A 13,664-nucleotide genomic window follows, 5' to 3' on the forward strand; every position below is an offset into this window, starting at 1 on the left:
CGGGGGCGGGGCCGATGAGGCCCGTATCCAGGAGGGACTCTGAGGTGGGCGTGGCCTAGCAAACTGGGCTGTCCTCCAAGGGCGAGAGAAGAAGGCCGGGAAGGCAGCCGGGACCAAGGCGAGGGCGTGGCCTAGAGCCGGGCTCTCAGCCACTGAGAGCCGGGGAGGCGGAGCCGCCTGCAAGTGGCGGGAAAACTGGACCCTGGTTGGTAGCTCGTGGGATTCGCAGGGCGAGGAAGAGGGGCGGCGGCCAATGGAAGAAGTGGGAATGGCTTTTGAGATTCTTCCTCCCCACACTTGTTCATGGGCTCTGTCCTCCTGATTCCGTCTTCTCTCAACACCCTCCTAGGTATTTTCGGATCTCATTCAGTACTTACTTTCCTAACTCTTTCTGTCAACCTTCACTAGGTGCGACTCTGCCTGTCACCACGTGGACGCTGGCAATACAAAGATGAGTCCAAAAGTCCTAGCCATAAAGTCCTTGCTCATCTGTGCAGGAGGACAGACTAGAGCTATGTGCTGTGTGATGTTACGTGCTATAAATTCCTGAATAGCTCACATTCTTCATCTCCAATTATTGCCACTGCCTTATCTCAAGTCCTCAGCATTTCTTGGCCTAAATTATTTCAGAAGTCTCTAAAAGCGTCTCTCTCCCAGTCCAATTCTTTTCCCACTCTCTGCCAGTTACCTTCCTAAAATCCAAATGTAACTATATCCCTTGCTTACCATCCCTCAAACTTGCCCTCTTCTATAAGACTACATTTAAGCTCCTTAGACTATGTACAAGGCCCTGCTAAATTTGGGCCTAGTTTCAACAATCTTCTGAAAGTCTCTCTTTTGAAAGCCAGAACCCCAATCATGCTGAAATACTTTGCTCTGCCTTGTCTTCAGGTCTTTGCATATATTTTCTGTCTGGTATTCTCCTCTGATTCACTTTCCAACAGTTAGTTCAGATGTCACCTGCTGTAGGAAACCTAGAAACACATTTCCAACTCTCCTTTCCCCAGGTAGGATGTGGTCCAGAGCTGTCTTACAACAGCCAGGACGTGACTGTTGATAACAGCTTATGTCACGGGGTTACCATTGTTTGTTTAAAAGTCTGTCTCTCCCATTAGATGGTGAAATTCTAAAGAATGGGAAACTTGAGCCTGACACAAAGGTGGACACATACTGGATACTCAGTAAATGCTTGTTGAATAAATGAAGATCTACGAAAATGTTCATGGAAGAGAAAGTGAAATCTTCATTCCTTTTCCCCAACTTATTTATTACCCTTCTTCCATTTCACAGAACTTCTCATAAACAATGTCTAGTTAATCTAATCTCCATCTGACTATCCTCCATCCCGTGCCTCTCTGATATTCCCCGACTTAATTTTTTAAAGTCAGGGTCTTGCTCTGTCGCTCAGGCTGGAGTGCAGTGGTGTGATCATGGCTCACAGAAGCCTCGAATTCCTGCGCTCAAGCCATCCTCCTACCTCAGCCTCCCGAGTAGGTGGAATTACAGGTGTGAACCACTGCACTCGGTTCCTTGACTTTACTGTAGTTACCCTCGGATTGTTTCATTTCCCTTTCAGTTTTCCTTTCTGATCATTTCTCAATTCCTGCCATAGGCTCTCCTTCCTTTTCTTATTAAAGATCCAATAAACTTATACATCTCACGCATTATATAAGGCACGCAGATACCTTTTTAATTAAAAACCAGTTATTCTCTACTTCCTAAGCACAGGAGTGGAGAGGCCAGATGGGAAACTGACTAGCTTGGGACCACAGTATTACAACTTCTCAAGGGAGAGTTGGCCAGAGGTGGAAGAGATGATTAAGATAGTTCATGGGGCCAGACACAGATTCCTGAGGACCCCTTTTAGGGTACCCTATTCTCCATCCCTCCACCTTTCCTACACGGCCATGTCCCCACCCCCACGCGTGCATCACTTTTGTTCAGGACAAAAGGTGGCAGCCTCTCTTTGCTTGGGTTAGGTAAACCAAGTGTTCGAAGAAATGGTTATTTTTCAGGGTGTGCTATCTATCAAGCCTCACTAAAGTCAGGTTTGCGGAGCAGCGACACCCTGTAAATGACAATCGTTTCTTTTAAATCTCCAAACCTAAGCCGCGCAAGTCTCCCTGAAAAGGGTAAAAGACCGAGGAGGGATGGAAAGGCCAGGAGGCAGGACGTAGCGAGCCTGGTAAGCTTCCAGCACAGCCCTGCGGACCCTCCTCACCCCCATGAACTTCCGCCCCCAGCACCCCCCGGGCTCTTACAGGCGGACGCCCGCGAGCTACGTGAGCACGTGGTGGCGCGCGCGGCCCTGGGGGCGGGGCCCAGGGGTAGCTGGGAAGCGACGCTGGACGTGCGTGCGTGCTACGTGCTCGCTCACGGCGGCGGCGGCGGAACGGAGAGGCCAGAGCCGGAGACCGAGCTGGGATCGGGCCCCGGGCGGGGGCGGTGCGAGCGGCTCCTAGCGGATCTCAGGGGCGGGCACGGAGCCGGGGCGGGCGGGACTGGAGCAGAGTCCGGGCACGGGGCGGGAGGTCCCAGGGTCCCGGGTTGGGGGGGTGGAGCCGCACTTCGTCTCCGCGGGGGTGCCGGGACTCCGGCCGCAGTGCCGCCGCCATCACGGACTTCCTGTGGGACAAGCGCACGGGCCTCGCCGCCAGAACGGTGAGCGCGCGGGCTGACCGGCCGCGGGGCCGCGCGGAAAGATGGCGACCGCGGGGCGGGGATAGGATTGGATTGGGGGCAAGGGACGGGGGCGAGAGGAGGAGAGTTGGGACCTGCGGAGCGGCAGAGTAGGGCGATGAGGGGGAAGGCGGTCGGCCTGCCTTCGATGTATCTGGGAAGACCTATAGGAAACTTGGGAGGAGCCAGAGTAGGAGAAAGAGTGTAGGGCAGGCACAGGAGTGGTTTCAGAGGTGTGAAAGAGTGGATACCAAAGTTAGACCAAAGACTCCTCGAAGCTGGAGAGGGGGAAGGCACCACTGTGTCGCTTCGAGCTTGCAGGAAGAGTTTGGCTTTGAGAACTCGTTTTGGATTTTCTGAGTAAGAAAGGGGGAAAAAAAAAAGATTTCGAAGTTAGGAAAGGTAGGCAGAGATGCTTTGTGGAAAAAGGCCTGCGAGGCCCTTTGCGGTGAGATGGCATTTGTGTGGCTGTGCTAATTAGGCTTGCATTACCTGAGAGAATCTTGTGCTTGCATCTTTTTGGTTTTCTAGTGGCTTCAGTTAGGCCAGGAAGGCATCAGATATCACCCTCCTTAATTTCAGGAGGTTGGGAGAAAGTGGCCCAGAGTGAGAGCCAGATGTTGGAGTCATTGAACTTACCTGGTCCATGCACCCAAGACTTCTGTCCCAGGACCTGTTTCATTTTATTCTGCCCTCCTCTTCTCATCTTCCAGGATTGTGACAGTGGTTTATTTTTTTCTTTGAAGGAAAAAAAGGATTCGTGAACCATGCCATTCCAATGCCATTAACTGGAAGATGGCCAACTCTCAGCCAAGTAGGGCTGATATTAATTAAAAACCAGTTATTCTCTACTTCCTAAGCGCAGGAGTAGAGGGGCCAGATGGAAGGCTGACTTGCTTGGGACCACAGTATTAAGGCCTCTCAAGGGAAAGTTGGCCAGAGGTAGAAGAGATGATTAAGCTAGTTCATGGGGCCAGACTCAGATCCCTGGAACTTGATAGTATTTGATATTTACCTGGTATATGTAGAAATCTGGGAAACTGGATTTCTTCCCTCAGGACACTGTTGTTGGGGAGGTAAGATACTTTCTTAATGACTGTGTAACATTTGTCACAACTATGTAAACTAAAGCTTTATTTTGTTAGCTTTTGAGGAACTCAGAATAGCATGGTTCTATATCTTAGATCCCAGCCAGGGATGAACTGTGGCAGTCTCCATCAGTCACACTTGCCTATAATGAGCTTTGTCTCAGACCTGAAGCTCTTCAGGGAGTCATTTTGAGGAAATTCAGGATAGAGCAATTGAACTGAGTGGGGGATATTGAGGAACTTGGTGAGAGGGATGCTTTCTAGATTTTTTGACCAGAGTTAGTAGGTGACTATACTCCAGTAAGGAGGGATTGTGAGCACAGAGGAAGACTGAAGAAGTTGTGAATGGCAAAAAGAGATAAAAATAAAAAGGCAGAAAGCAGTTTAGTATCTTTGGAACAGCCAGTTCTTGGAGGAGACTTCTGGAAACTCAAGAGTTTTTGCTCCTATTTCTGTTTTTCCTTCCCTTCCAGATGCCTCATCCTCGAAGGTACCACTCCTCAGAGAGAGGCAGTCGGGGCAGTTACCATGAACACTATCGGAGCCGAAAGCATAAGCGACGAAGAAGTCGCTCTTGGTCAAGTAGCAGTGATCGAACACGGCGGCGCCGGCGAGAGGACAGTTACCATGTCCGTTCCCGGAGGTGAGGCCTGAGGAAGGAAAACTTGGACATAGGGTCATTTGCTCATTTATTTGTTCAACAGATATCTATTGGTTACATGCTGAGGGCGTTGTGCTAAGCAGCAGGCTGAAGGTAATGTTCAAGGTGGATGACAAAATAAGTCACTTGCACTGCAGCGTTAAGAAGTGTTACGGGCCGGGCTCGATGGCTCAACCTGTAATCCCAGTGCTTTGGGAGGCCGAGGCAAGTGGATTGCCTGAGCCCGCAGGTTTGAGACCAGCCCGGGCCACTGGGTGAGACCTCATCTCTATGATAAATAAAAAATTAACCAGGCATGGTAGCGCATGCCTGCAGTTCCAGCTACTAGGAAGGCTGGGGTGGAAGGATCACTGGAGCCCAGCAGGTTGGAGTGCCACTGCATTCCAGCCTGGGTGACAGAGTGACTCCACCTCAAAAAAAAAAGTGTTAGGAAAAAACTACATAGTGAGGGACTGCGAATGTACCTAGCGGATTTGTTTGGGGTAGGATGTATAGTTCCAAGAAAACTTCCTGGAGAAAGTGACACATAAGCCTGTCTGGAGGACATAGGAGTCAGGTGATAAAAGTGTCTTCAGGCAGAGGAAAAGCATGTGAAGAGGACTGCGAGCTGATGAGCTAACAGATAAGAAAGAGTCCGATCTTGCCAGGTGTGGTGGCTCAAGCCTGTAATCCCAGTACAAGAGGGTTGTCTGAGCTCAGGGATTCAAGACCAGCCTGAGCAACATGGCGAGACCTTGTCTCTACAATAAATAAAAAAATTAGCCAGGCGTGGTAGTGCGCACCTGTAGTTCCAGCTACAGGTGCGCACTACCACTTGGAAGGCTAAGGCGGAAGGATCACCTGAGCCCAGCTGATTGAGGCTGTGGTGGCCATGAGCATCCCACTGCACTCCAGCCTGGGCAACAGAGTGAGACTTCAAGTAAAAAAAAAAAAAGAGTCAGATCTTCTGGTTTGAATATTTTAGTGTCATGTTCAGTGGGGAGAATGAGTTAGGGTTGGTTCAGAGCAAGGCTGAATTTCAGTCAAACACTGGAGAAAGAAATAGTGACTCCCTTCATTGTGGCAGTGGAGGGGAGGACGAAGAGGCCCATAGAGGGAATGTTTCTGTAGATGCCTCTTCCGAGGTTTTGGCGACATGCAGGTGTGGACTTTATTACCTTACTTCTCTGGTTCTTGGTCCTCTGAGTGACTCAGTGAGTGAGAACAGTTTTTCTAGCATTATTGTTTGTCCTCACTGAGGCAGCACCGTGTCACATGGTATGACAGGGAGTGTGGCCTGATGCATCTAATGGGTGTTTGTTGTCCAACAGCAGCTATGATGATCATTCATCAGACCGGAGGGTGTATGACCGGCGATACTGTGGCAGCTACAGGCGTAATGAATATAGCCGGGATCGGGGAGAGGCCTACTATGACGCAGACTATCGGCATTCCTATGAATATCAGCGGGAGAACAGCAGCTACCGGAGCCAACGCAGCAGCCGGAGGAAGCACAGACGGCGGAGGAGGCGCAGCCGGACATTCAGCCGCTCTTCTTCGGTGAGTGCCAGCTCACGCCCTTCCTCTTCTAACTCTTCCGTGGGCCCTCTAGGACCCTGGTAAGTGAGAAGTATCCTTGCTCTCAGCATTGGGGCATGAACACTGAGGTGGGTGCTGAGTCTGTTGCTCTCTTAGAAGCTCTTCAACTCTTGAAGAGCCCTGGATACTGCTTTGGAGATGGATGGGCATGGAGCATTTGTGACCCCCAGTGCCCTCCCTGGCATGCTGGGCTTACCGTGTTGGGAGCAGCTTCTGTACCCCAGTGTCCTCCACTCTTTAATGGGGACCTTGCTTGTAAACTGCCTTTGTCCCCCAAGCCCTGGGCTCTGTGGCCTCGTTGGCAGGCGGGCTTGGGTGGGGGCAAGGGGAGATCTGTGCCCGCCTGGAAGGGCATTGTGTAGAGCATGGGGTTGTGTGTGACATTGGCAACGACACCACTTCTCAGCCCGTGCCTCTCCCTGTTCCCGTTTTGGGTTTGGGGACTTGGGATTATGCGCCGCTCTCTCTTCTCACACCAATCCGCCTTACTGCATCTGACGTGTTCCCTTCCACTGTCCCCCATCATCGTCTGTCCCCCCTGGCTGGGCGCCTGTGACCGGTGACCCCTCCACCACCCACCCCGTCTCCCTCCGGCCCCCGCTCCGACACCTGGCTTGCTCCGACCCCCCCCGCCCCCCGACAGCAGCACAGCAGCCGGAGAGCCAATAGTGTAGAGGACAACGCTGAGGGCCACCTCATCTACCACGTCGGGGACTGGCTACAAGAGCGATGTACAAGCCAAATCGTAACAATCCTATAGCCTGTAATGGTCCCATAGCCATCCTAACGTCCCAAGCCAACCCAAGTCACAGCCTCTTTTGCCTTTTCTCAGTGGTGTTGTTTATCTGGGTGGTTTGAGTTGCTGTTGAGAATTGACCTCTGTTGTCCACTCCCAGCTCTCATGGCCCCTGGGTTAAAGGTGGTGGGAATCAAACAGGGGTTTTCTTCCCCTGTGACCATCTGTATCTGTTCCCCTTCCTTCATCTCCACCCCAGGTCTCTATTCCCTTTTTTCTTCCAACTCAGCTCATTCCCCACCTTCTCTCCCTCCCTCTCCCCTACCCTCCTTTCTTTCATTTCAGATGAAATTGTAAGCACCTTAGGAGAGGGTACCTTTGGCCGAGTTGTACAGTGTGTTGACCATCGCAGGTAACTGTCAGACCCCTCCTTGCTCCATACCTACTAGGCATAAAGAGATGGTAGGGGTTGTCTGGGGCTTTTTGCTGCTTAGCCAAAGGCAGGATTTCTTAGTCCCCACATAGCCCTGTTTAATCTGAGATGTTCATAAGAACCCAACAAAAGCTTCTACTGCCAACCTACAGGGGTGGGGCTCGAGTTGCCCTGAAGATCATTAAGAATGTGGAGAAGTACAAAGAAGCAGCTCGACTTGAAATCAATGTGCTGGAGAAAATCAATGAGAAGGACCCTGACAACAAGAAGTAAGCAAGCAAAGGAGTATATAGGGAGACTGACTGGCTCTACCCCTACACAGGAGAGACTCCCAGACCTGGTTGAGGCAAACAGAGGAGTCCTAGACTTTCTCATCCATTCATCTTTTGTTCATCATCTTAGAGTAGTAGAATATCAGGGTAGGAAGACAGGGTCTGTGACATTGTTCTTTGTTTTCAGGGCAGTTAGACTGCTCTGTGGTTTGACCTCAGCCCAGGATGGCTTCTGTAGAGATGTACCCTGGAAATGGCCCTAGGACTGAGCATCAACATTTTCATCAAAAAAATGAGTTAAGCTTTTATACTTAGAACTACCCTGGTGAGGCCACAGGCATTTAAATAGTAATAGTTTGTTTACATACATTTACAGGCCAAAAATAGAATAAAGGCATTAAGCAAAGACATAAAGGACAGTAGGTATAAACATGTGGCCAGCGGTGGCTGATGGTGAGTAAATTTCAGGAGTTAGGCTGAGGTTGGGGTTTAGGAGTGACAGTTTGATGATTCAGGATTCACACTATTTGGAGCTTGGTGTGCAACAACTCTTCAGTAAATGGTTTTTTTGAATTACTTAAAATGTTGCAGGAGAATGTTTTGAAGCTTGGCAGGTAGAACCTTTCTTCTTGGGTCTGGCAAAAAGGCCATTTCCTAGCTGAACTGAATTTTGTTGGTGATACTAGTTGGCATGTTTCTATGCAAGTTTGTGGAATCAACAGTTATGCAGTCCCTCCTTATAGGAGGGGTGGTGGACAGATGGAAGCTCATCAGAGACCCCCTTCCCCCATCTCTCTTCCCAGCCTCTGTGTCCAGATGTTTGACTGGTTTGACTACCATGGCCACATGTGTATCTCCTTTGAGCTTCTGGGCCTTAGCACCTTCGATTTCCTCAAAGACAACAACTACCTGCCCTACCCTATCCACCAAGTGCGCCACATGGCCTTCCAGCTGTGCCAGGCCGTCAAGTGTGAGTGGGGTGGGCTGACGTGGACTCTGGGGAAGCCCCTCCCTTCATTGGATCTCTTCTGTCTCACTTGTATGTTGGTGAAGCACCTCCCTCTGGCCCCCTTTCTTATCTGCAATTCTTTATTATCATCTCAATATCTCTTCTGACTTAACTCTTTGATGGCTTCATTGACACTGATTGCTCTTACCCTATACCCAACCTAGCAGGAGCTAAAAGAGAAAGCCTTTGGAATCAAAACATTTAATTACCTTCTTTTTCCTTCTCTCCCCTTCTTGGGAGAGCATCAGTCAGACAGCAAACATAAAAGACAAAAAGACACTCATTAGGCAAGGGGTTTACATTTGTCTGAGATGAGATGTTCTTTATTTATAGTAAAGCAGATGGAAACATGGAGTAGTTCAGCTAAGGGGCCAGGTAGGGGATTCAGACAAATACATCCTTCCTCTCAAGTCTTCAAGACTATGCAGTTTCACGGAATGTCAGATACATCTATGATAAAATGTTACATACTACAACCCAAAGCAAATCTCTTTTTGTAAAATATCAGTAGAGATACATATGTATCTTACATTAGAGCAGGGCTTTTTAGACCAGGCATTTCATTTAGATACAGAGCAGAAAGCAACCCTGGTGATTCTGGACTTGCCTCTTAACTAGTTTTGCTCTAGATAATCAAACCGGGGGTCAGCTGGTGCCAGTTAGCTCTGGCCACCTGGACCAAGCCTGACCTGACCTTCTCCCTTGCAGTCCTCCATGATAACAAGCTGACACATACGGACCTCAAACCTGAGAATATTCTGTTTGTGAATTCAGACTACGAGCTCACCTACAACCTAGAGAAGGTAAGATGGATAGGGTCTGTCCCTTGGCCAAAAGGAGCAGGCAGTTGGGCCGCTTTGACTTCTGTGTAGCCCTTTCTGTCCTCCCTTTTATTTATTTCGCTCACATTTTCTCCCTCTGGCTCCAGAGTACTAGAATAGGCTACGAGGGAGAGATTTAAGAAGACTTAAATTGATAGAGAACTCGGACAAGGGACCTCAGATAACTTTCCAATAGAGTGAAAATGTTCTTCATGTTCTCAGATTGGATTTTCTTCTTTTCTTAGATGTATATTCCTGTGAGAGAAAAGCTGACTCACTTAACTAACTGGAGATAATACAGATCTCAGCTAAAGCTCTCCTTCCCTTGAACCCCTTTGCTACATGTTAAATATTTTCAGAAAAACTGTACACTCAACACTTGGATATAGTCTTCAGAAACTTACAGATGTGCACACCATTCCATAATCACTCCTTAATCCTCTTGCTCCCCCCTCCTAAAGTACTCTGCTGGATGTGAGGGAGGCTATAAAAATGGAAATTTCCCAGGGCAGCCAGGAGGTCAGAGTTGCTGTTTTAAGGCTCAGAAGCACTTTCAAGAATAGCGGTGGAATCTCTGAGGTGCAGAGGTCATTCTCTTCCCTCTTTGCTCCTAGAAGCGAGATGAGCGCAGCGTGAAGAGCACAGCTGTGCGGGTGGTAGACTTTGGCAGTGCCACCTTTGACCATGAGCACCATAGTACCATTGTGTCCACTCGCCATTACCGAGCACCAGAGGTCATCCTTGGTAAGGGAGGGCAAGACTGTCTAAGTGTGCGAGGTGATGTGGTGAGTGTGGGACCCTTTAAGCCTCATAACACCTTTTCCCTCCCATTCCCACCCAGAGTTGGGCTGGTCACAGCCTTGCGACGTGTGGAGCATAGGCTGCATCATCTTTGAGTACTATGTTGGCTTCACCCTCTTTCAGGTGAGTGGTGCGATGTCTTATTTGACCACCTGGCATTCCTCTATCTGATTCCTTTGTCTGCTAAGGACCTGCCTGCTGACTTCACGTTGCCCATCTTCCTGGCAGCTAGTCCTCAGCATCCCCTTCTCAGTCCATGCTCAGTTCTGACTTTGTTTTCCAGACCCATGACAATAGAGAGCATCTAGCTATGATGGAAAGGATTTTGGGTCCTATCCCTTCCCGGATGATCCGAAAGACAAGGTGAATATTGCATGGGAGGGACTTAAATCTTTTTTTATCTCCACAAAATTAGTCTATTTCACATCATTTTCTTTTTTCTTTGACACCACCTCTCCCCCCCACCCCCAGTTACTCTTAGATGCGAAAATAAGGGAATTATAATGAGGGAACTGTTCTGATTCCTCAACCTCCCCTTCCCCTCTAGAAAACAGAAATATTTTTACCGTGGTCGCCTGGATTGGGATGAGAACACATCAGCTGGGCGCTACGTTCGTGAGAACTGCAAACCACTGCGGGTGAGCTGGGCTGGGAATAAATGGTGCCCATCACCCAGAGGTCACTTCCTTCTTAAGGTGGTTTGCCCTTGGACACACTGCACAAGCAGAGGGTTAGGAAAGGACGGGAGAAAAACTGAAAGAAGACATCTTTGGTCAACAGAGGAGAGATAAGAGGGAGTGGTTTTGTGGAGGGAAGGTTAGACAGCCTAACCTTAAGACAACCAGAGATCAAAGCAATGTCCTGGATTCTTTAGGTCAGACAGAAAAGAATAAACTACCTTTGAAGAGCTAACATTTTAATGAGGAGCTAAAGAAGATTCATGAAGTTGACAAGGATATACAAGTAGAACTTTCAAAGAGTATGAAGGAGTAATTGTGCTAGTGGGAAGGTAGGTTGAGCTGTAATATCAGAAACATTGGTCATGGTGTGGTCGTGGTGAGGTAGCATATTGGTTGCAAGCAAAGCCTTGGTTCTCCGAGATTGAAAGGTAGGGCCTTGAAGAAGAAGAAGGTAGAGTTTGTAAGGCAGCTGGCCTCACCTTTTTCCTGCCCTCCTCCACCAGCGGTATCTGACCTCAGAGGCAGAGGAACACCACCAGCTCTTCGATCTGATTGAAAGCATGCTAGAGTATGAACCTGCGAAGCGGCTGACCTTGGGTGAAGCCCTTCAGCATCCTTTCTTCGCCCGCCTTCGGGCTGAGCCACCCAACACCAAGTTGTGGGACTCGAGTCGGGATATCAGTCGGTGACGATCAGGCACTGGGCCCCCCTGCATCTCTTACAGCAGTGGGTGTCCAGTCCAGGACACTGGTGCTTTTTTATACAAGAGAATAGAGCCAGAGCTCACTCCTTCCCCCTGGCTCTCTATATACTTGTGAATATGTGAAATAGTGTAAATATGACAGAACTTGTACCTGTCACTTCAACCCCTGCCTTGTACATAATGCTATTCCATCCACACTCTCCACCCTCATCTGCCCCCTCACATGGAGCTGGATGGGGGCAGAGTGAGGTAACCAGGTGGCATCTACCCCATGTTTTATAAGGAATTTTGTACAGTCTTTGTGAAATAAAATGACGTGCTTCATCTGACCCCCACCCCTGGAGTTTGAGGTTTGGGGAAGTTGGGGTGGTGGGATGAGAGATTGACAACCTTTGTGAATTTGGATATGAAGTCCTTACCCTTCAAAATTAGCCCAAGCCAGGCCACCAGTTTACCTGTCCATGCTATCTTAGGAGAGGGTAGTACTGGGTGTGGCCATTTTTCTTGCATGTTAGAGAAGAGCCATAAGGTGCTAGGTCTCTGATTTGGAGTGTTGGGAAAGAGCTGCTTGCTATAGCCTATGAGCTGTGCCCGGGACAAAACCGGAAACCCCAGTAGAAAACTTTTATCAATTGCTCTTCGGTGGGGCCGCCTCCAGCCGCCTGAAGGCTCCCGTCGTCCACCTCGGGAGACTGGGAAGGCGGGTTCCGACGCGGGGCCTGCTGGGAAATGTAGTCCGTTGCTGGAGGGGTGTCACGTGAAGGTGCAGCACTTGGCTGTGGGGACTGGATAAGGGGTGTCACGTGAGAGCACTTCCGTCTTTGCTTTTGGCCAAGACGCAGGCGCAACCCGCGGCTGCTGCGGGGAGCCTAGTGGCCCTTCCGGTTGCCACGGCCAATCGGAGCACAGAGGAGCGGGGCGGACCGAGACGAGCGGAGGGAGCTCGGAGGGCTGCCGCTGCCGCCACAGCCGCGGCAGGGGCGTGGAGGGCGGGGGGCGGCTGTGACCGCGCTTGCAAACATGGCTCAGAGCAGAGACGGCGGAAACCCGTTCGCCGAGCCCGGCGAGCTTGACAACCCCTTTCAGGTGACTTGCGCCGGCCTCCTTTGGGAGAACGGGTTGATGCTTCCCAGTTTTGTAGAAGGGTTTGGCTAACTTGTATTTACACTCGTGACATTTGGTCCTAGGAAGAGCCACCACGTGGGGGGGTGACAGTCACTCCAGAGCAGTGAGCACCCCGGGGGGCGGGTCATGCCCCTGACGGGACTGGTGTTAGCAGTGTAGGAGGGTGGATATGAGGTAAATGTTGGGACAACCGCGTGGTTCCAAAGGTGCATTAGAGCCACGATCAATTTGGGTGAGGACCTTGGGAGTTCCTCCAGGAGGCACCAGGTGCCAGCTAAGCCCCAAGTCTCTGCCCTCAGGACCCAGCTGTGATCCAGCACCGACCGAGCCCACAGTATGCCACGCTTGACGTCTACAACCCCTTTGAGACCCGGGAGGTGAGCTTCTGGAGAGCACAAGGCAGGGAGGGGAGGGTTTTCAATGAGCCCAGTCTGTCTGGGTTCAGGGGACTTTTCTGCATGAAGAAGAAGGAAGAGGCACCAGTTGGCCATGGGATGCCTAACCCTCCTAGGGATACTAGGGCTAATGACCCATCCTGTTGGAGCTGTAAAAGACAGTTCTGGGAGGACCTGGAGTCTTGCAGGTCCTGAACTAAGGCTGTGTCTGGGAAGTCTTCCTTGAAGAAAATAAAGGTTGGGGCTAGTTGGAGTTGAGGTTAGGTGTGCAGATTGAAGGCCAGGAACAAGGAGAACTACACCTGTTTGTTCCATTAGAAGAGAAAGTGGTGAGTTTTAAGAAGTTAGTAGGTTCTTACAGTCTTAAAACTTACTTTAGGCCAGGGACTACAATCCCAGCACTTTGGGAGGCAGAGGCGAGAGAACTGTCTGAGTCTAGGGGCTCGAGACCAGCCTGGGCAACTTGGCAAGACCTTGTTTATACAATAAATTTTAAAATTGATGGTATCTTTCATCCATGCCAGTTGTGGCATGGTTTCCTTTTTTTTTTAATTTCTTTTTTTTTCTAAGAAGCTTTGTAACAAAAATTAAAAATTAATTGGGTTTGGTGGCACATGCCTGTAGTTCCAGCTACTTGGAAGACTGAAGTGGAAGGATCACCTGAGTCCAGCAGGTTGAGGCTG

At 49.8% G+C, this 13,664-nt stretch overlaps 2 protein-coding genes across 6 annotated transcripts in view; both read left to right on the forward strand.

Annotated features, from left to right (window-relative positions):
• The first annotated feature begins 2,333 nt into the window (after positions 1–2,333).
• Positions 2,334–11,796, forward strand: CLK2 (CDC like kinase 2). Of its 4 annotated transcripts, none has more exons than XM_008060250.2 (13): positions 2,340–2,661; positions 4,241–4,410; positions 5,739–5,967; positions 6,650–6,737; positions 7,088–7,154; positions 7,328–7,444; positions 8,251–8,417; positions 9,165–9,259; positions 9,892–10,021; positions 10,119–10,201; positions 10,362–10,441; positions 10,626–10,716; positions 11,262–11,796. In XM_008060250.2, the coding sequence occupies exons 2-13, from the start codon at positions 4,241–4,243 to the stop codon at positions 11,445–11,447; spliced, it is 1,503 nt and encodes a 500-aa protein (XP_008058441.1). In that variant the 5' UTR covers positions 2,340–2,661; the 3' UTR covers positions 11,448–11,796. The 4 variants fall into 4 exon arrangements, with proteins under 4 accessions (XP_021569153.1, XP_008058441.1, XP_008058442.1 ...); XM_008060251.2 differs by having other exon boundaries at positions 6,653–6,737; XM_021713478.1 differs by lacking the exon at positions 6,650–6,737 and having other exon boundaries at positions 2,334–2,661.
• A 403-nt stretch (positions 11,797–12,199) lies between these two features.
• The window catches only part of SCAMP3 (secretory carrier membrane protein 3), a 6,851-nt gene continuing 5,386 nt past the window's right edge, over positions 12,200–13,664 (forward strand). Inside the window, exons 1-2 of one of the 2 annotated variants that reach the window (XM_008060252.2) lie at positions 12,242–12,547; positions 12,886–12,963. In XM_008060252.2, the coding sequence (XP_008058443.1) occupies positions 12,482–12,547; positions 12,886–12,963 (144 nt within the window). In that variant the 5' untranslated portion in view covers positions 12,242–12,481. Of the gene's footprint in view, positions 12,548–12,885; positions 12,964–13,664 lie in introns of both variants that reach the window. The other variant, XM_021713480.1, reaches the window with a different exon arrangement.

Source organism: Carlito syrichta, unplaced genomic scaffold (genome assembly GCF_000164805.1).
Source record: "Carlito syrichta isolate Samal-C Ts95f unplaced genomic scaffold, Tarsius_syrichta-2.0.1 Scaffold304568, whole genome shotgun sequence".
NCBI classification, from domain to species: Eukaryota; Metazoa; Chordata; class Mammalia; order Primates; family Tarsiidae; genus Carlito; species Carlito syrichta.